The sequence below is a fragment of the Protopterus annectens genome, chromosome 8.part1 (genome assembly GCF_019279795.1).
Source record: "Protopterus annectens isolate FY-2018-M chromosome 8.part1, PAN1.0, whole genome shotgun sequence".
NCBI classification, from domain to species: domain Eukaryota; kingdom Metazoa; phylum Chordata; order Ceratodontiformes; family Protopteridae; genus Protopterus; species Protopterus annectens.
The window spans coordinates 493,752,919-493,773,524 of NC_056742.1; the positions used below are offsets into that span (position 1 = coordinate 493,752,919).

At 42.0% G+C, this 20,606-nt stretch overlaps 1 protein-coding gene across 4 annotated transcripts in view; it reads right to left on the reverse strand.

Moving 5' to 3' along the window:
* Positions 1–687: 687 nt before the first annotated feature.
* TANGO6 (transport and golgi organization 6 homolog) overlaps positions 688–20,606 on the reverse strand; it is a 1,856,125-nt gene continuing 1,836,206 nt past the window's right edge. For all 4 annotated transcript variants that reach the window (XM_044082029.1, XM_044082030.1, XM_044082027.1 and 1 more), the window contains one exon: positions 688–1,147. In XM_044082029.1, the coding sequence (XP_043937964.1) occupies positions 971–1,147 (177 nt within the window). In that variant the 3' untranslated portion in view covers positions 688–970. The remainder of the gene's footprint in view (positions 1,148–20,606) is intronic.

Below are 20,606 nucleotides of genomic sequence, written 5' to 3' on the forward strand. Positions count from 1 at the left end.
ATACAGTTTGTCTCGGCAGTTAAAATCAGCAGTATGCCAATAAACTGAGCAGACAACTCAAGTAATGATGCCCTGAGAAGGGGACTTTTATTCAAGGTTTTGAACTTGTCACTGAATTTACGAGTTCTACTAGTCATCACAGCTGGAAGACTCACGACAGTGTCTACCTTCGACATCTTAAAAAATGTGGCTAATTATAAGAGAATGAGAACTTGGGTAGGCGTCACCCCAGCGAGTGGTGACATGAACCTGAACTCTAGCAATGAGTGGCGCAATGTTATGACTCACAGCAACAGGCTTAGCATTACCTGTCCTGGTGACTTCATACCACTGATGATGCCATTAGGATAGTCATAAAGCTCCACAGTCTGAACGCAAGACTTTTTGTCTCCTGGAGACCCTGCATGTTTCTTTACAGGTTCGTACACCTAGTGTTGAGCTGAACAGTTTGTGTGTCTCAAACTCAGGAAGAGTCCAGTTGAGGTGTGTTTATTAAGTGCAGACAATAAACAAAGTACCAAAAAGGCACTACAGACACCTTTTGGGATCATACAGTGGCAACAAAAGCAATTGCTGGTGACTTTCTCAAGGTGCATCATTATCCTAAACAAAATCAATTTAAGTACTCTGATAAAAATGCTGTAATAAAGACAGGTGAAAAAAGCAAGTGCCAAAACTACAGTGAGATACTAGAAAACTTCTCATTTATTTTCACACATAAAAAATACAAGTACAAGTTGCTCTCTTTTTTTTAGCCAGGCTGCTGTTTAACAGGCAGAGCTTGACACTGTAGCTTCATTGTGTAGGGGCATCCAAGCGCTGAAAATACTGACCAAGGACAGATATTCTCCTTTAACAACCTGTTACTGCACCTAAATAAATCCTGCAGCAGATATCCATATGATGTGCATCAGACATTAAAAGAAAGTTTATTGGGTTGGAGTACTACAGTTTGGTTAATTTTATGTCTCTATGGCAGGACTGTGATCTTCTTCTCAAGTTTTTGCTGTGGAAACAATAACTGTCGCATGATGTCATCAAGTTCTTCCAAAGCTAGCTGTGCATGTAATACGCAGACTTCGTCTCTGTCGGTCTGCACCACAAACTTCAGTAACCGGTACAGATTGCGCAGTACGTCAGCAAGAACCTAAGGAGAAAAAGATATTAGTTATTAAATTTTAATTTATGTAAAACATTTGAAATATCACACAGGTGCCATACTAATTAAGTCTAATGAGTTTCAAATCAAAGTATGTCAAAGTTTAAATGGATTATGCCACTTCCTGTCACCACTGGAATAACATATTTTCCTTAAGGTGTCAGGACATAAATAAGACTGAAAATGGTAAAACATTACAAAGGCTGACAAGATGGACATAATTCATCAACAGATGACTAATCGATACTATGTTGTGGAAAGGAAATGTACGGTGCAGATTTATAGCACCGTATCATACTACGCTGCAAATATGAAATGATCTTTACTCATCTGCTTTTTAGTTTAATCTTCGTCTTCAACCCCTTCCAGTACAAGCAAAAGGTGTCAGATGGAGAAATGATACAATCAGCAAGGAGAGTCGTAGTGCCGGAACTGGAGTCATCCTCAGGTCTTGGTGAGTACCTTTCACAGGGTGGACCCTGTTTTTACAAAATTTCACCAAGACAACACTGATATGTAGACTGTATTTTATATAGCATACATCACGGTCAGAAGTAGGTTAAAAAATAAAAAAGACAGTTGGGTGCACAAGTCCCAGGATAAAGAAGTGCACTGGTGATAGGACTAGAAAACAACAACAGTGTAGAATCCTAGAGACACAGAAACATTCCTATAATGGGGTTAGGCCAGGTTAAGGGGGAGGATACCCCCCCCCTGCACACACACACCAGTTGAGTTGTAGAAGTAAATAGTAGTCCACAAAGAAGACAAAAACTGACAGGTCAAAAAGGAGCCATAAAGACGGCAGAGTGGACTATTGAGGATAAGAAAGAAATGATGTATTGTTACTGTTATGTAAGAAGCCCATAATTTCTGGATAGAAGATATTCAAAAAGATTTAAGAGAGAAATTAGAGGAAAGAAAAATACTTGCACAAGTAAAACGGTCAAAAGCTTCAAATGCAAATGTGTGTTTATTAATAGAACAGATTCATGAAAAACATTATACAGACCAAGAAACCCTGGAATTTATGAAAAAAGAAGCAACTGAGGCAGTGCAAATATATAAACAATAAAACCAAGAGATTTTTGAAAACTATAAAAAAAGAAACATGGACATGGGAAAGAGAGAGATCCGATATGGTGTAATATCTGTACAAAGGAGAAAGCCAAACTAATCAATACAAAAAAGCAGCTCCAAAAGACATTTGAAGGGAAATACAGGCAAAGGTACCCATATATGGGAAATTTGTAGGTTACATCAGCATTTCAAAATGCAGAATATCAGTTGGCCAACACGTAAATGTCGAACTACGACATTGCTGAACAGCCAAATCACCGATTTCTTCCTAATGGACAGAAAGCGGTTGGCTGTTTCCATACACCTGCCTTTTCCCTGACTTTAGTGGGGTCTTGGAGTTAGAATAATTAGTTAGGGGGTGAGTGGGGGGCACAGCCCCCCCACTTAAGAATGTTTGTTTGTGTTTGGCGTTGGTGTTTGGTCAACCGATTTCTTTCCCTTGGAAAGAAATGAGTGATTTGGCCATTCGGCAATGTCGTATGTTCGACATTTATGTGTCGGCCAACTGGTATTCGTCATTTTCGTCTTTCGAAATGCTGATATAGACTCGAAATTTCATAATACAAAAAATAAGATCAGAAAGGGGGAACGCACAACAAAAGATTAGTAAAAATAGAAGTTATGTCCTTACCATAACGTTCCATGTGGAGTGTTCATCTCGCCTTTGTTCTTACACCTGGGTTCGGAGCCGATCCTCGGCTCCGTGTCAGCCGCTTGGCAAAACTCTGCATCGAGAAGAAGCTCGAGACCAACCTATCTCCCACAATCCCCCTCTGCCTTTACCTCAGATCTAGTTTGCAAACAAACCAGAACTCTACGGGAGTGAACATAACACATACATGCTAAAGCATAGCTGAAACACAGCCACAACAACTGAACAAAAGCAGAAGCGGGAGAACCAAACCAGACACCTAAACTGGACGTTCTTCCTGAGGGTGGGAGGGTGGGAATGTAAGAACAAAGGCGAGATGAACACTCCACATGGAACGTTATGGTAAGGACATAACTTCTATATGTGAAAGTGTTCAATCTCGCCGTTTGTTCTTACACCTGGGTAGCGTCCCTAGCTCCGTGTTCCTGAGGAACTCACAGGAGAACGTTCCTGAGCACAGTGGAACCAAAGGTTGCCCTGTCCCTGGAAACCCTATCACTTTGTAATGAGTAATGAATGTATGTGGCTTAGACCAAGTGGCAGCCGCACAAATAGTGTCCAATGGTACGCGGGCCGCATGAGCCAGGGATGTAGATATTGATCTTGTAGAATGCCCTTTGGGCTTGACAGGTAAGCTCTGCTCAGAGGCAGTATAAACAAAAATAATACAATCGGAAAGCCATTTGGAAAGGGTTCGTTTCGCTTCAGAACTGCCATGCCCTTTCTGCTGTCTGCAAAGGCTATAAAGAGCTGATCTGTTTTTCTGTGATCCTTTGTTCTATCCAAGTAAAACCTGAGTTGTCTATGAACATCTAACTTGTGTAACATATATTCCAACTTATTGGAATGGTTCTTGAAAAATGTGGGGAGCTCAATGGACTGATTAATGTTATTGACGGAGCAAACTTTGGGAAGAAAGGATGGATTAGTGCGAAGAGATACTCTATCAGGGTGAAAGATCAAATATGGGTGTTTAACGGAAAGAGCTTGAAGTTCCGATACCCATCTGGCTGATGTGATAGCTACCAGAAAAAGGGTTTTCCATGACAAAATCTTCAAAGAACAGGAAGAGGCTGGTTCAAAGGGTGGTAGCATTAGCTGTGATAATAGAAGGTTCAAATTCCAAGGTGATGTAGGAATCCTAACTGGTGGCCTGATATGGAAAGACCCTTTTAGAAAGGCCTTACAAAGTCTATGAGCCATAAAAGGCGCCCCATTTTCTCCCACATGAAAGTTTGAAATGGCAGCCAATTGAACTCTCAAAGTGGCAGGAGAAGCTCCTTGGTGGAACAGTACGGATAGAAACTCCAAGACTCTGTTTAGTGGGGCTATTACGGGATCCAATTGTTGTGTAGTTGCCCAGTGTACAAAACGCTTCCACTTACTAGTGTAAATCTTTGTAGTGGAAGCCTTATGAGAAGCCACTAGAATATTTTGAACTGCAGGGGAAAGAAGATCAGACCTGGCTAAGAAGGGAAGCGGAGCAGCCAAGCTGCTAGTCTGAGGGAGAGAAGCGACGGGTGGGGAGCCCCTGACGAGTGGGTCAGTAGATCCGGGTCCAGGATCCAGGGTTCCCGAATTTGGTGTGCTTGAAGAAAGGGAAACCAAATTTGACGAGGCCAGAATGGGGCAATGAGGATTATTGTCCTCTCCAGGTTGTTGGCTTTCTGTAGAAATTTTGCAATCAGAGGAATAGGAGGAAAGGCGTACAGGAGGCCCGGGGGCCAATCGTGAACCAGAGCGTCCCTGGGGACCTCCCCTGGAGGGGGTAATAGGGCAAAATATCTTCTGCATTTGGCGTTCATTGGAGACGCAAACAGATCGCAGCAAGGCTGGCCCCACTTGTGAAAAATTTTCTTCGCAATTGATTGTTTGAGGGACCACTCGTGAGGTAACAGGATGGCTCTGCTCAACCTGTCCACTATGACGTTGGATAACCCCGGGATGTGCGTTGCTATCAGAAAGCGACCCGTGGACTCTGCCCATTGCCAAATTCTCATGGCCTCTCTGCATAGTTGATAAGACTTGGTTCCCCCTTGTTTGTTTATGTACCAGACTACGGACATGTTGTCCGACTGAACTGCAATGGTCCCTAGAGGAAGAAGGGGAGAAAAGTGTTGCAACGCTAGAAACACTGCCCTCATCTCTAGAACATTGATGTGCAGATTGTACTCCAATTTGGTCCATTCGCCTTGGACTGTCTGTCCCTGAAAGACGCCCCCCACCCTATCAGGGAAGCGTCCGTGGTCACCGTAGCTGTCGGCGTGGGTAGCACAAATGGTCGTCCACCGGAGAGATTGCAAGCCTGAAGCCTTCCTTTTGTAGATTATTTTAAAACTTTATATTTCATCACATGAGGAGCTGAAAGCACAACTGCAAGAGGACACAATTTTCTCAGATGATGCAAGAATGTCATAAAAACCCAAGTCTCACTAGTCTTATATGCAAAGTCATGGAAACATTATCATGGAAATAATCAATAATGACATACTAAACCTCCTGACATGAGATCCAACCCAGTTAGGTTTCGTCAAGGGTAGGTCATGCCTACTCAACCTGGTGGACTTCTTTGATAAGGTCAACAAACCAGTGGATGAAGGCAAAATGGTTCATACTGCCTATCTTGACCGACCAAGGCATTTGACACAACACCCCACTTGGGCATTGTTGACAAACACAGGAGGTTAGGTACAAACCCGTATGTCACCCAGTGGATAGCCAAATGGCTCACAGACAGGACCCAAGAAGTTAGAATTGGGGATTCCACCTCTACAAAGAGGCCAGTCACAAGTGAAGTCCCTCAGGGACTGGTCCTTGGACCATTCCTTTTTGGCAATTACTTCTCTGAAGTCAAGGCCAGTGTCAATGGCCTCTGGCTGACTAAATTTGCAGATGATTGCAAATTAGGAGCTGTCACTGAATCCTGCACTGACGCAAATGTTCTCTAGGAAGGGCTGACACAGACAGACAATTAGTGATAGCCATGGACTAAAACTAAATGCCAGGAAATGCATAATAGTATCCTTCGGGAAGTCATCCACCCCAGGTAACTATCATACTGGCAATGCACCCCTTAGAGATGACCCAGTAGTCAGCGAATTAGGGACACACAGACAGTAGTCTACAGTAGTGAGGAATTCATTCTACTTTGTGCAACTTATAAACAAAGGTCGAAGGAGGTCATTGTTCCACTGTATTAAGCATACATCAGATTTATCACAGAGTACAATGATCCCTTCACAGCAAGTACCTAACCAGGCATATCCAACAATTGGAACAATCACAGAGGTTCCTCACTAACAGAATACAGGGTGTAAGTAAAATGTCCTATGTAGACCACCTCAAGGCCCTATCCCTGTATTATGTCTTCTACAGGCTGTTGAGGGGGGCATCTATGCCTGTTAGACCCCCAACACTGATGGACCTCCTGCATACCCACAAAACAAACAGCACCAGAATTACCAGTTCTACAGACTTTAACCTTGTTTTTTTATATAAGTAGGACCTGCACAGGCAAGGTTTAAGTCTGTAGAAATGGTAAGCACAGTTCCTCCCTAACCTAATTCAAGTGTTCATAGCTTCATAGGTTGATACCAGGCTATCTGCCCTAGGGCATTTATAAGCCTAGCCAGAGTGTGTTTGGCTTTCGCCACCCTTTTAGATTAGTTGACTGTGCCTCTGTATAGTAGGTCACAGAAGGCAGCCCTTTTAGGGTTAGTTTACTGTACCTCTGTCAAGCAGGGACACAGAAGAGATCCCAGAGGTAAACTTACGATCTCCCATCCACTCGTCAAGATTTCTCTTGAAGAGGGTCAGTGAGGGGCTCTGTTATAACTTGGACAACTGGATGGGGAACAAGAAATTCATCCCTAGTTTGGCACTTATGTCTCTAATGGTCACAGGCAACCTGTAAATGGTTCATCTCCCAGGCCCCTGCTTGTAAATGTTTCATCTCCTAAGCCCCTGCCTACACTTATCAAGGGTACCAGAACTTGTCAGAGATTTGGGATGCATGGCTACGCTTAAAAATGCCCTTGTGGTCATTAGCCTAGTGAACACCTACAAACCTATATGGTCTTGACAATTGTGCAAAAGCAGCATTTAAAGCAGAAAAGCTGTACCACCAATAAAATCTCAGTCTGGGACAGAAATGTGATATAAAGGAACTTGAGCAGGATGGAATGCATATATATTAGGGAACTGATGAGGGATTGACAATAAAACAAACAAATCAGAACAAAACTCATTAAGGGATATTTTAGAAGACTACAATTAATACTGAAAACAGCCCTGATATCTAAGAACAAAGTCTAACCTATAAATCAATTTGCTACTTCTGTTCTAACTTACAGTTTTTGGGGTGATTGTCCCCAAAAGGTATTGAATAAGTTGTACAGGAAAACAAGAAAAATACTTCACACTTATCAAATGATATACAAAAATCAGTGTATATCAGGATTATATATTCCTCATTCTGTAGCAGATATGTCTGTAACTTTAAAACTACACGATCCTCTGGACAAGTGCTTATCTTTCACATGCGGTTTACATTTTTCATTAAAGCTTTGCCCGACTACCCATGTAATACCTATTTACACTACATTGCTTAAGCGGAGCCTTAGAGCTTTTTTTAAAAACTCCTGTAGCGTATTCTAGTGTAAAGTATAAGCAAGTATTCCTGATCATTTGTCGCATTTTCCATTGCTGTAATAGCTAAGCCTACAAAGCGACTCACTCCAGGGACTGTTTCAATCGGTGGTAGTGAACGCCAAATTTTTAAAGTGATATTCCCCTTGCAGGGGTAGAGTGGGATTTTTCCCCTAACACTCTGTTTAGCTATTACACTATCTATTTATTTTGTAGTCTACTTATCTCAGCGTATTTTTACTACTATTAGAGACATATAAATATACTGTGTAATTTTTTTTAACTTGTTTGTACATCGATTATTGCTACTTCCATTAGCGAATGCAACTCAGTCTTTTATTCTAAACAGTCGACTGAGTTTGTAGCTTAGAGCGTATTAGAGCTTTTGATTCACCAACAAGAATACTTTTAGAATGTAACATTGTACGCTGTATTAACCTGTTTTCCAATTGTATGTGTTGTATGCCTCACCCCTTTTTTTTTCCTTCACTATATTACTAGCTGTGTGCCTCGGCTTGCCCCTACACCAGACAACTGAATATTATCTGCTGGACGCCACAGAAATAAACCTAATTAAAGAAGTAGCTACTGGCTCCCTAGAAACTTTCCCTTCCTATAAACCAGTGAAAGTATGTATGGTTATAACTATGTGTCATTTGCAACTTGATAAATGTCCAAGCTTCTGCTAGATTAGTCTAAGCTTCCTAGTCTAGGTAGCCAGCAGCCAAACCCCCCCCCCCAACTAATTAATCTCCTGCAAGTATCCCATCGCCTAAAGAAGGCCTAGCTCTTGCAATTAAATTCCTGACCACTAGGTGGTGTCACTCTATAAGCTACTCTATACCAAGTTGCTACACTTGCTAATCCTACCTCTAGCACATTGTCGCCAGCTTTTCCACTTACTTTTTTACCATCTCTCCGTGTTCCAAGTACCCTTCTTACCTACTACTTCTCTAACAGCTTTATTCTCTTCCCACCAACTTCTTTTTTCCCTCATTTTCTCCCTCTCAAACTCCCATTCTACCAAACTTACCTGCTGAATTTTCTCAGACTTCACTGTCTTCCTCGACAGAACTCTCTCTTGTCTATACCCACTCCGTTTGCCCTGCAGGCTCACTCCGCTCCCCTACCTTACCCCCAAATCTCACCCACCCCCAGTGCTCCTGCACTTATCCACCTACAGACCACACCCCTCCTTAATTGCACCTATCACATACAACACATAATTAATAAACCCATCCCCTTTCTTCAACAACCTGCACACACTACCTATCTCTAACCACTCCTTTCTCCTAACACATAACCTACTACCTTTTCTCTACAATACTTATATTTCTAACCTACCACGCCTCTATTCAAATCGCAATCCCTAGAATGTATATCACTACAATCCCCCAAAAATTCATATTTTAATTTGGGCATTCTTATTACCCCCTCTAGTCACCTCCTATCTCCTTACCTCATATGAATATTCCCTTAATGATACCCTTCCACTACCTTCCAAGCACACCTCATCACCAACAACACCTTCTTCTTACTACTTCCTAAATATCATTTTCAAACCCTGCTACCAATTGGCAAAATATCATCAACTTACACATATTACATTCTCTACCTAAAAACTAAAAGATTATTTGATTTCTATGGCAAGCCACAACAACCTAAACTTAGAGCACCCCTTCAATCTCTATTAGATGGCGACATCCACCCAAACCCTGGCCCTAACAATCTCCCTACCACAACAAATAACTACCAAGATAATTCTATAACCCTACCACCTACCAAACCTACCAACTCACTCTCAATTGCACATCTAAATATACGCAGTATATGCAACAAAATTGCTCAACTTCATGCACTCTTACAAGCTCAGCCATTTGATATCCTATGTTTATCAGAAACATGGCTAAAACCTTCCATTAAAGACAACAAAATCTCCCCACCTGGCTATAATATTATCAGACTCGACCGTACTCCCATAAAAGGAGGAGGAGTAGCAATCCTCTATAAAACTGAGCTATAAATCAGTACACTTAATCTTAACTTACCCACAAACCCTAGTGCAGAAATAATATTCTTCAAACTGCAGCTAAATACAAGTAAAGCCATAAACATCATCTGTGTTTATCTTCCCCCAGGAAACAACTGTAATATTCTAGAGGATATTCTTAGATGGCTCTCTAGTCATATCCCACAAGAAACAATAATTCTTGGGGACTTTAACATTAACTGAAGCTCCTGCACAAATGCCAATCCCACCATCCATATTAATCTATACAGCTTCTCACTACTAATAAATTCCCCAACCAGAAACAACAAAAGGAATAACAAAGCAACCACCTTAGATTGGATACTTACTAATACCCCACAGCAAACCTACACTACAGGCATCCTTCCTGATGACCTTAGCGACCAATCTCTAACATATATTACCAGACATAAAACCAACATAACATTCCCAAACACCTTCCGAATAATACGCACAAAAAGGCATTTTAACCCAGAACTTTTCCAAGCAGAACTTAATCAATGTAACTGGACACCATTAAAAGCTCTTCTTCTAAACAAAGCCGTGGAATACTTTAATTCTACATTCTTAGCCATCTTGGATCAACATGCTCCAAATCGTTCTATTAGAATCCATGCCAAACCAGCCCCATGGCTTACTAACAATACTAAACAGAAAATCCTACTTAGAAATAAATACTGGGCAAAATGGCATACTACTAAGGATCAGACAGACCGTCAAACCTTTAGAGAACATAGAAACAGCACAAAAAGAGCCGTCCTGCTAGATAAAAAGAATTATCTCCAACTACAACAAACCTCTATCAGACAACCTAAAAAATTCTGGACTGGTATTAATAATATACTCTACCCAGGCCAATTGATCACACCCAATCCCCAAGGATTTAACCCCAAGAATCCGAAACAAACTGCAAATGCCTTTAATTCTTTCTTCAAAAATACCATCCAAACTCTAGCTAGCCACCTATCACCTGATATATCTAACTTGCCCACTTCTTCTAATAATCCACCCCCACAATTTCACCTCCAACCTGTATCTACATCATACATTTCCTCCCTTCTCCAAAAGTTAAAACCTACCTCCCCATCAGCTGACAAACTCCCAGCAGAATTCTTGCAAAACAGTGCTAAGGCCATTGCCTACCCTATTTCCATTCTGATAAATAGATCGATAAGCGAAGGAGATGCCCCATTAGTCTGGAAAATCTCCCATATCATCCCACTTCATAAAGGGGGAAACTCTAATGATTTCTCCAACTATCGTCCCATAGTTTTACTATTGCCTATAGCTAAAATTATGGAAAAATGCCTCCACAAACAGATACTCAACCACCTTCTCCAAAATAACCTACTTGCTAACTGCCAACATGGCTTCAGACCTTTCCATAGTACCACCACTGCCCTGCTATCCTTCACAAACTATATCAACAACAACCGCAACAACAACTGCCTATCATCAGCAGTCTTCATTGACCTATCCAAAGTGTTTGATATGGTCAGCCGTCAGCTCCTACTGCATACCCCTAAGTAACCATCACCTTCTCCTGCGTACCCCTAAGCAACATTCACCTTCTCCTGCATACCCCTAAGTAACCATCACCTTCTCCTGTGTACCCCTAAGTAACCATCACCTTCTCCTGCATACCCCTAAGTAACCATCACCTTCTCCCGTGCCCTAAGTACCCGTCACCTTCTCCTGCGTACCCCTAAGTAACCATCACCTTCTCCTGCGTACCCCTAAGTAACCATCACCTTCTCCTGCATACCCCTAAGTAACCATCACCTTCTCCTGCGTACCCTTAAGTAACCATCACCTTCTCCTGCATACCCCTAAGTAACCATCACCTTCTCCTGCGTACCCCTAAGTCTCCATCACCTTCTCCTGCGTACCCCTAAGTAACCATCAACTTCTCCTGCATACCTCTAAGTAACCATCACCTTCTCCTGCGTACCCCTAAGTAAACATCACCTTCTCCTGCGTACCCTTAAGTAACCATCACCTTCTCCTGCATACCCCTAAGTAACCATCACCTTCTCCTGCGTACCCCTAAGTCTCCATCACCTTCTCCTCGTGCACCCTAAGTAACCATCACCTTCTCCTCGTGCCCTAAGTAACCATCACCTTCTCCTGCGTACCCCTAAGTCTCCATCACCTTCTCCTGCATACCCCTAAGTAACCATCACCTTCTCCTGCGTACCCCTAAGTAACCATCACCTTCTCCTCGCACCCTAAGTAACCATCACCTTCTCCTGCATACCCCTAAGTAACCATCACCTTCTCCTGCATACCCCTAAGTAACCATCACCTTCTCCTGCGTACCCCTAAGTAACCATCACCTTCTCCTGCGTACCCCTAAGTAACCATCACCTTCTCCTGCATACTCCTAAGTCTCCATCACCTTCTCCTGCGTACCCCTAAGTAACCATCACCTTCTCCTGCGTACCCCTAAGTCTTTCACTTGATTCTCTTTGTCTGACCTGGTTTCCATCTTACCTCGGTAATTGTCAGCAGGCTGTACTCTGGCAAAATGAACTATCAAATCACCTCCCAATCTCCCTCGGTGTCCCATAAGGCTCTATCTTAGGCCCACTATTATTTTCTGTCTTCATCAACGACCTGCAATCAGCAATTCCATACTCCACCTGCATTCAATATGCAGGTGACTCAACCTTAATCTGCTCAGCTACCTCACCAACCGAACTTCAATCACGTACCCAAAAAGCCTTCAACGCTGTTGAACAATGGTTCTCTTACCGCTGCCTCCTTCTAAATCCCTAAAAAACGAAATTGCTACTTTTCACCCCAACCCAAAAGTCCACCCCTGTACAGTTCAATCTCACTTCTAATAATGGTACGCTTATCTCACCTGATCCTACCACTAAACTCCTAGGAATAACAATTGACAACAACCTAAACTTTGATACACACATAAACACGACAATAAAATTAATTAATAAGAAACTGGGATCCCTTTATAGAATCAAACCTTATCTTTCTCCAGAAGCTAGGTCTGCTATAGCTAGAACTCACCTTTTGTCCACTCTGCTCTACGCCGTTCCCATTTATACTAATATCTCTAAAAACAACCTCAAGAAACTAACAACTTCCTACAATAATATTGCTAGATTTGCTACAGGCTCTCCTTTCAGAACCCATCACTGTCTTAATCTTAAACATTTAAACTGGCATGAATTCCTTAACCAACTTCAATTTCACCAGCTTACAATAGCTCATAAGACCCTGTATCAACCTAACAATACTCCTAGTCTCTATAGCCTTATCACACCTTATAATAACCTCAAAAATCTACGTTCCTCAAACAAACTTCTTATTAACACTATTAAATCCAACAACTCAGCAGGTGACTCCTTGTTCTCTAACTCTTTAGGGAAATTATGGAATAAACTTCCTTCCAATATCACAGCTCAGACTTCTCTTTCACTTTTTAAAAAATATCTAAAACAATATCTCAATAATCACTGGCTATGCACCTGTACTACCCCTGACTAATTTCTTCTCCCTCTCTAATATTAACAACCTTTCCTATTGCATACAAATATATGTATATATGTAAAATTTATCTCTGTATCTTACAGAACTGGAATACCATTCTAAAAAAAAAAAAAAAAGTTTTATTGTATTATCTTAAATTCTTTGATTTATTTTTAACAATACTGTATAACTTCTATTCTTTTAGCATCTATTAAATATGTATTACTATGTGGAGCTTTTCTCCCCAGGCCTCTACTGAAAATGGACATGTATCCAGCTAGACTAGCCCAGTCAACAAATGTAAAATAAAATAATAAAAATATGGGCTTCTTTGAATTTGATTACAATATAGATCTAGCGCTTTTGTCCTATATAGGTTCATAGGTACTAGGCTATTGGCTCACGGGTCTATGTAAGCCTAGCCAACAAGGTTCACTGGCTTACGCCACCCAAGAACGTTATTTTCCTGTGCCACTGTCGAGCAGAGACATAGAAGTGATCCCCGGGGTGTATTTCCTATTTCCCATCCACTCATCAAGATTTTTCTTGAAGAGTGTTAATGAAGAACTTTGCTTGACACAGATGGGTAGCCTTTTCCAGAGTATGGGAAGTCTCTGGGACAGGAATTTATCCCTCCAGCATGTCCTGTTTATTGTGGTGACCAGGTTTAGGTCCCTAGAGCGTGTAGCTCAGAGGGATTGGGATTTCTTTAGGTGTAGCATGTCCAACAGCTCTAGGTTTGACATAGCTTTATATGTTAGGCAGAGATCACCTCAGAGTAGGCGATATGCTACAGAGTAAAGCTGAAGTTTTTTGAGGCGGTCAGTGTAGGGCATTTGTTTGAGGCCAGTAATCCTCTTTGTGAGGTACTTCTGTGGCCTTTCCAGCTGCTGCAGATGTCTTGTGAGGTACATTCCAAAAGGGGCATTGTACTCTATAATGGGTCTAATGAGTGTTGAGTAGAGGGGAACAATGACCTCTTTTTTCCTGGATGAGAACCCTTTTATGATGAGGTGTGCCACGTAGAAGGGCTTCCTGAATAATGTGGCGATGTGACTATTAAAGGAGAGACTACTTTCCACCTGGGTCACAAGGTCTCATCACACATTTGGTGTTAAGTAGATTGCTCCCTGTGTGGTAGTTCATGGGTGCAGAGTTTTTACCAAAGGGGTGACACTGCACTTTTTGGCATTGAGCTTGAGGCCATGGCTCTGACACCAAGGATTTGTCTCAGCGAGGCCCTTCTGTAGGATGTCCACATCATTTGGGGACTTGGCTATGGCTCCTAGTTTGCAGTCATATGCGAACTTCATTAGCCAGAGGCCTTCTGTGTTAGCCTGTACTTCAGAGAAGTAGATACCAAACAGGAGAGGTCCCAGGACAAAACCCTGTGGTACGCTACTTGTCACCACTTTGAGGTCAGATTTGGAGTCTGCAACTTTTACAGTGTGGGTTCTGTCAGTGAGCCAGCTGGCAACCCATCTTGTGGTGTAGGGTGAGTTTAGCTACAATTTCAGAATGGGGGATGGTGTCGAAAGCCTTGGCGAGGTCAAGATAGGGTGTGTGAACCACCTTACCCTCATCTATGGCTTTGGTGACTGCCTCAAAGAAGTTGATCAGGTTCAGGAGGCATGATCTGCCTTTCACAAACCCGAACTGGGTGGGATCCAGAGTTTGGAGGTTACCAATGTCTTTGTTTATGAGTTCCATGATGATACGTTCCATGGCCTTGCAGACCATATAATTACAATACAGATCTGCAATCATAGGACTGCATACATATCTGCTGGCTTCACCAAATCCAAACATAGTGAAAGTTTTAAAACATGAGGAAAACAAGTCTAAGATTACTTCCCTGCTTAGTTTAGCAGAAGCATATTGGTGTCATGTGGGAATGGAAATCAAACCTGTTTCAGATGTTGGATTACTCTGGCACATTCTTAGGTTATAACATTAATAAGACAGAAAATAGCGCAGTGGGGATAAACTATACCCAAACAAACAATGTGGCAGAAGTATGGACATTTATAGCTGCCACGGTATGTGAAGTATGTGAGAAAATAGTTAAGGAATACTTTAAAACATCTATTAGTAAAAACAGAGACCTGAAAAAAAAGAATAAAATATTACTATTGTAAGTGGAAATTAAATGGACTGGAATTAGGTCAAAGAGTACAGACAATGCACTGTTTTGTACTGCCATTATTATTGCATCTGTTTTAGGCTTTTTTGACAGACAATCCTGTCAAGTTTCTCAAAGCAATTAGAAATATAATATGAGATTTTATTTCAGACAGTGGTAAACCTACACTGACAAGGGACAAATTGATACTTTTAAAAGCGGTACAGGTTAAGCATCCCTAATCTATATTGATATTAACAGACTGTGGAAATAGATTCACACCTTGCCTTCCAAGATCCAACATCTATAAGATTCTTTTCTTTACATGTCTGGTAAGGATGAAAAGGACTATTAAAAATTACACTCTCCACAGAACTGAGTAAGAGAGCTCAATGGTCACTCTTCTTCTTTCAGCTTTTCCCAGTCAGGGGTCGCCACAGTGGATCATCTGTCCGCTCATGATTGGCAGTGGAGTTTTACGGTGCCGAGTTGCCAGCCCAACTCCCAACCTTCCACAGAAGGCACACGCACAAACACACTCATGCCTAGGGCCAATTTAGAGTGTCCAATCCACCTACAGCATGTCTTTGGGATGTGGGAGGAAACCCACGCGACCACAGGGAAAACATGCAGACTCTGGACAGAAGGCACCCCAGCCGAGAATCGAACCGGAGAACCTCTTGCTGTGAGGTGGCAACGCTAACCGCTGCACCACCGTGGCTGCCCAGCTCAATGGTCCCTAAACATTCATTTTGAGGTTCAAACTCTTGTATATCATCAGGAAAAGATGAGTTCTTTTATCTTTACCAGAAACAGTCATAAAAATTGTTTAAATATGTGTTTCTTTTCTGGCAGGAATTCCAGAGGAAACAGACTCCAAATTGCAAATAATTCCTTCCCTGGGGATTGGCACGCCTTTCTGGCTAAGCAGACAAGATTTTCCAGCCCCTTCCCTTTCCCCCAGGACTAACAAGAGTGGTTCTCCCCTGACTGTCCAAAGCACAGCAACAGCCACAGAGGACGCATCTGACCCTTTGTGCATTCTGGCTGCAGAGACAACACCTGAGGAATCCAAGGAAAAGATGAATGGACCGAGGGACCAGCTTTGGCCACAGTAGTGTCATCCACTTGCAACTGAGGCAAAAAATCTGCCTACTGTGGTGGCAAACACTGTATAACAAAGTTTTTCTTTTGTGGCTTGACGAACATACAACTGATGGACTGGCTTACTGTCTCATGGTCAAGCAGAAGAAGATGCACGACTTCCAGGAATGTTACGCAGTGACCGACTTCCAGGACTGTTATGCAGTGACATGACTTCCAGGAATGTTATGCAGTGACACGACTTCCAGGAATGTTATGCAGTGACACGACTTCCAGGAATGTTATGCAGTGACACGACTTCCAGGAATGTTATGCAGCGACATGATAAAATCTGAAAGCAGTACAAAAGTAATTACAGTCAAGCACTTAAACATCTACAACTAAAACACCAAAAAAAGCAAAATAACCTAACCTTCCAACAGGAAGAAGTTCAAAACAACTTTTTACCCCAAAAGTAAAAAGTGACACTCCCATTTAAAAGTACTGTAAAAGTCACAAAATTCTCCAAAAACTCATTCTCCCAGCTTTAAAATTCAAGTTTCATGGAAAAAGTTTGATTTCTGACAAAAAAATGTGGAAGTTTTTCCTCCCAAAAGGGAACTTATCTGTCCAGCAAAGGAAAGCCATTAACTGACCATCGATCTTCAAAAGCCCGCAGAGGAACACTCCCTTCAGCGGCAGGAAAGCTCTAAAGCACTTGCTGCCCAAACCTGACTTTTTAGTTAGCTCAGCTTGAGCTGATTAATGGTTTGGGTGCGTGGAAGGTGTCCTGAAGCTCTGGAAGCTGGCCAGCGGTTATATCCTAACTCAGTCCATGCAGAAGCTGCTGCAGGTTCTTCATGGGATGGGTGCTGGCTAGGTTTAAAATAAGAAAAGGCACATGGAGCTGAAGGGGGCAAAGGGAGCACATACAGGTTGTTCTTCCACAGTGGAGAAGTCCTGTTTCTTCCAGAAGAGTTCATCTGTCAGGTCTTGAGAAGGTTGTCTGAAGAGAACCTCCCTTAAAAAGGGGCATTATAAACAGACTGCAAGAGTGCATCCTTAAGAAAAGAGAGTTTCTGGTAGATCTTATGCAGGTACATGGCTCAGCCAGTAGTCCTAATCATAATATCAATGCAGGAAAACCTGCAGACAAAGATCACTCTGAACACTGCAGACAGAGTCCTAACCATTTCATTGCTGAGTCCAGACTCATAGAGGCAGGAAAGCCTGACCAATACATAATCCATTAAGGAGGACCATCACCTCAGCAGATGAGAGAGACAGCTAATTACTCTAAGCATCAACATGGCACAGCACAAAATTCTGATGCTCACCCTGTTGACAGCACTCTATAAACAGATGGTAGTCTCTGGGTCATGTGACAGACTGAGGTAATAATATAAAATTCAGAACAAGGATGCCTGGCCAAGATATTGCTACATTTCAGTGAAGGCTTACAGAAAACATCTGTATTTTTTGTGAACCACAGGACATGGCTTTGTTGATGACCAGCTCCATATAGCAGGTATGATGCCAGGTGTCTCGTCTTTCTTCCTCAGTTACTCACAGAGACTTTTCTGGGGGAAGGAAATGGAGACTGAAACCGGTTTACTGAGAAGCTCATGACAGACAAGATTTCTCCAAAAAAGGATGTTCTAGGGAAGCAGTAGGGCATGGGTTTCTCAATTCCATTATTTGTTTTGAACCTGATACCCTATTATGCTAGTTTCTGCATCTCCTAACAGGAAGCAAAGGAAGAAGATGCCCACTAACCACCAACTTCAGCTCCAGCTGGGACAAGTCTGAACATGCCCGACATGCATGGGATCAGATAACAAGAAGCTGCTGTTTGGGAGTAGGCCTGCCGAAGGTAGCATCATGTCACGAGAGGTCTACAGTGGTGATAGTACAGGTATTACACCTTATTCCCAAGGGAACAATGCCACAATCATGTGCACAAATTTCACCAGACCTGAAGTATCTGCCTGAAGGTGAAGGCTAAAACCACAAATTCCACTGACAGAATGGACTGTCTTCTGTGTGGACAACTGAATTCTGTTGAGCTTGCGGACAGACTTAAGAATAAGATTCCTCTGCTCTGAGTATTACAGCCAAGATAAGGCCATGACACTCATGGGTCCATTTCCCACAATCAGGACCGGTGTGAGTGTGACATGGCAAATCAACTAAGATAGATATGCAGTGCCTACAAAATGGGCTGCACCCCCCAAGATAGTTGTGGAAGGTGTCTCTCCTCTGGCCCATCACTGTCAGATGATTCAGAAGATAGGGGACACAAGTGCATTCCTGCTAACTGAGGATGGCCTACAATATGTGTGGATCAGATGGCCTTTTCTGAAACTTCCTTAACTACCAGTGTGTTTGAATCAGACGTCCGCAATTTCTCTGGCTTACTGATGCTGCTGAAACAGAGCAAGGAAACTTTCCAGTGATCTCCACTCTGAACACTTTCTACCTCTGTTTTCATCAAGATTTTCTTCCCTGCTGTCTGTTGGGTGGCTGGAATGAATTGAGGCAGATAAAGTAAAGCTTCACCACTTGCTTCTCAACCAAGCGGTGTACCGAATGCCTGTAAGGAGGTCTTGAGTCGTCATCTCGACATGTAAACACTTAGAATGACTGAGGGGAACTTGGGTCATCATCTCGATGACACGTAAACACGTAGAAAGCTTTAGTTCTTCAGACATCAAATACAGGAACTTTTCCAATATGTAAGTCAAGAATGAAATCAGAACTAGTAGCAGAAAGGAACTTGGTAGCTCAGGGGATGGAGACAATGTTCTACTAGGTGCATGATGTCATGTTGCCCAATGGATTAGAGCATAAACCCAAAATGTGGCAGCTTGCTAGAAAAATCTGCCATACTAGGAAGTGAAGAGATGAAAACAATTGTAGGCCCATTAAGGAGGGTCCTTGGATGTTAGTAGTAGAGCTATTACCAACTATGGAAGACATTTCATCTTGAGCTGTATGGCAAACCTCTTGCACAAAGCAGTTCCTGCCCTGACCTGCACCAACTTAGATGCCGCCTCAATATAGTTTCACAATTTTAGTTTCTCCAAGTCTTTTGAGTTTCTAATACCATGACAGGAATGGACCCAATTCCTAAGTCCAAGGAAAATTAAAGTTCATGAAATTAGTATTGCTTCAGTCTTTCATGTCAGCCAGAAGTGCTCTTTGCAGCACCTGCAATGTGCCCAGTAATGACTCCTTCTGCAATTCATATAGGGTTACATGTATGGGTAACATATCCAAGTACGACTGTAAATTCTTTTTTTATAAGACCCATTGCTCCTACTACTAGTGGAACTGTCTGGGTATCTTTCTTCCACATTGCTCTCGTTTCTGCCTGCAAATCCTGATATTTTTTGACTTTGTGTCTCTCTGTACACAAGACACTGTAGTCACTGGGTGCGGCGATTTCAATGATCAATGCTACTTTTGTCTTCTTTTCATGAACTACTATATTGGGTTTTCTAGCATCTATCTTTTGAACTCTTGGTAATGGGTAATCATATGTGATGTAGACTTCATAAATTTTTATTATGCTTTGTGTTTCTAGCATTTTTCAGCCACTTCAATACCATAATGTTTGCACAATTCCCAATGCAACTGTCTTGCCACATTATTATGCCTTCAGTATACAGTCCTTCTGTCAATAGTAAGTCACAACCAGCAATGAGGTGTGCGACTGTTTCCAATTCAGTTTTACAAAGCCTACATTTGACTGTTTCTCCCACGTTAAATGGACTTTGTAAACCAACGTGTACGTAGCCCACTATCTTGTGTCGCCAGTATTAACCTTTCATCTCTTGGTTTGAGTTCGCCTCTCCTTAACCATTCCTGCTTTCGATCCAGATCAACATGAGGTTTTTCCAGAAGTTTTCTATACTCACAATTATATTTATGCATTTTCCACATCTCTTACCTTTTCATCTGATCCTTCACCTTATATTCTTTCTTTTGCTTTTTGGCACATTCAGTTGCTGCCTAATTTTTATCTATTTCTGGTTTGATTTCCATTCCTGCTTGACACCGGTATGCTTCTGCTAGATTAAGCAGAGAAGTCATCTTAGATTTATTTTCTAATGTTTCAAAACTTTTACTACATTTGGGTCTTGTGAAGTCAGCAGATATGTGTGGAGTCCCACGATTACAGATGTATACATGTAATCAGTTTCAAGGAGGCCCAGCCCTCCTTCAGAAAGGGGAACATATATTCTTGGTATGCACTGATTTTTATAAATCATTTGGTGGGCATGAAGCATCCATCTTGCTTTCCTATATAATCTATTCCAACACATTTTGGGGCCAGTCA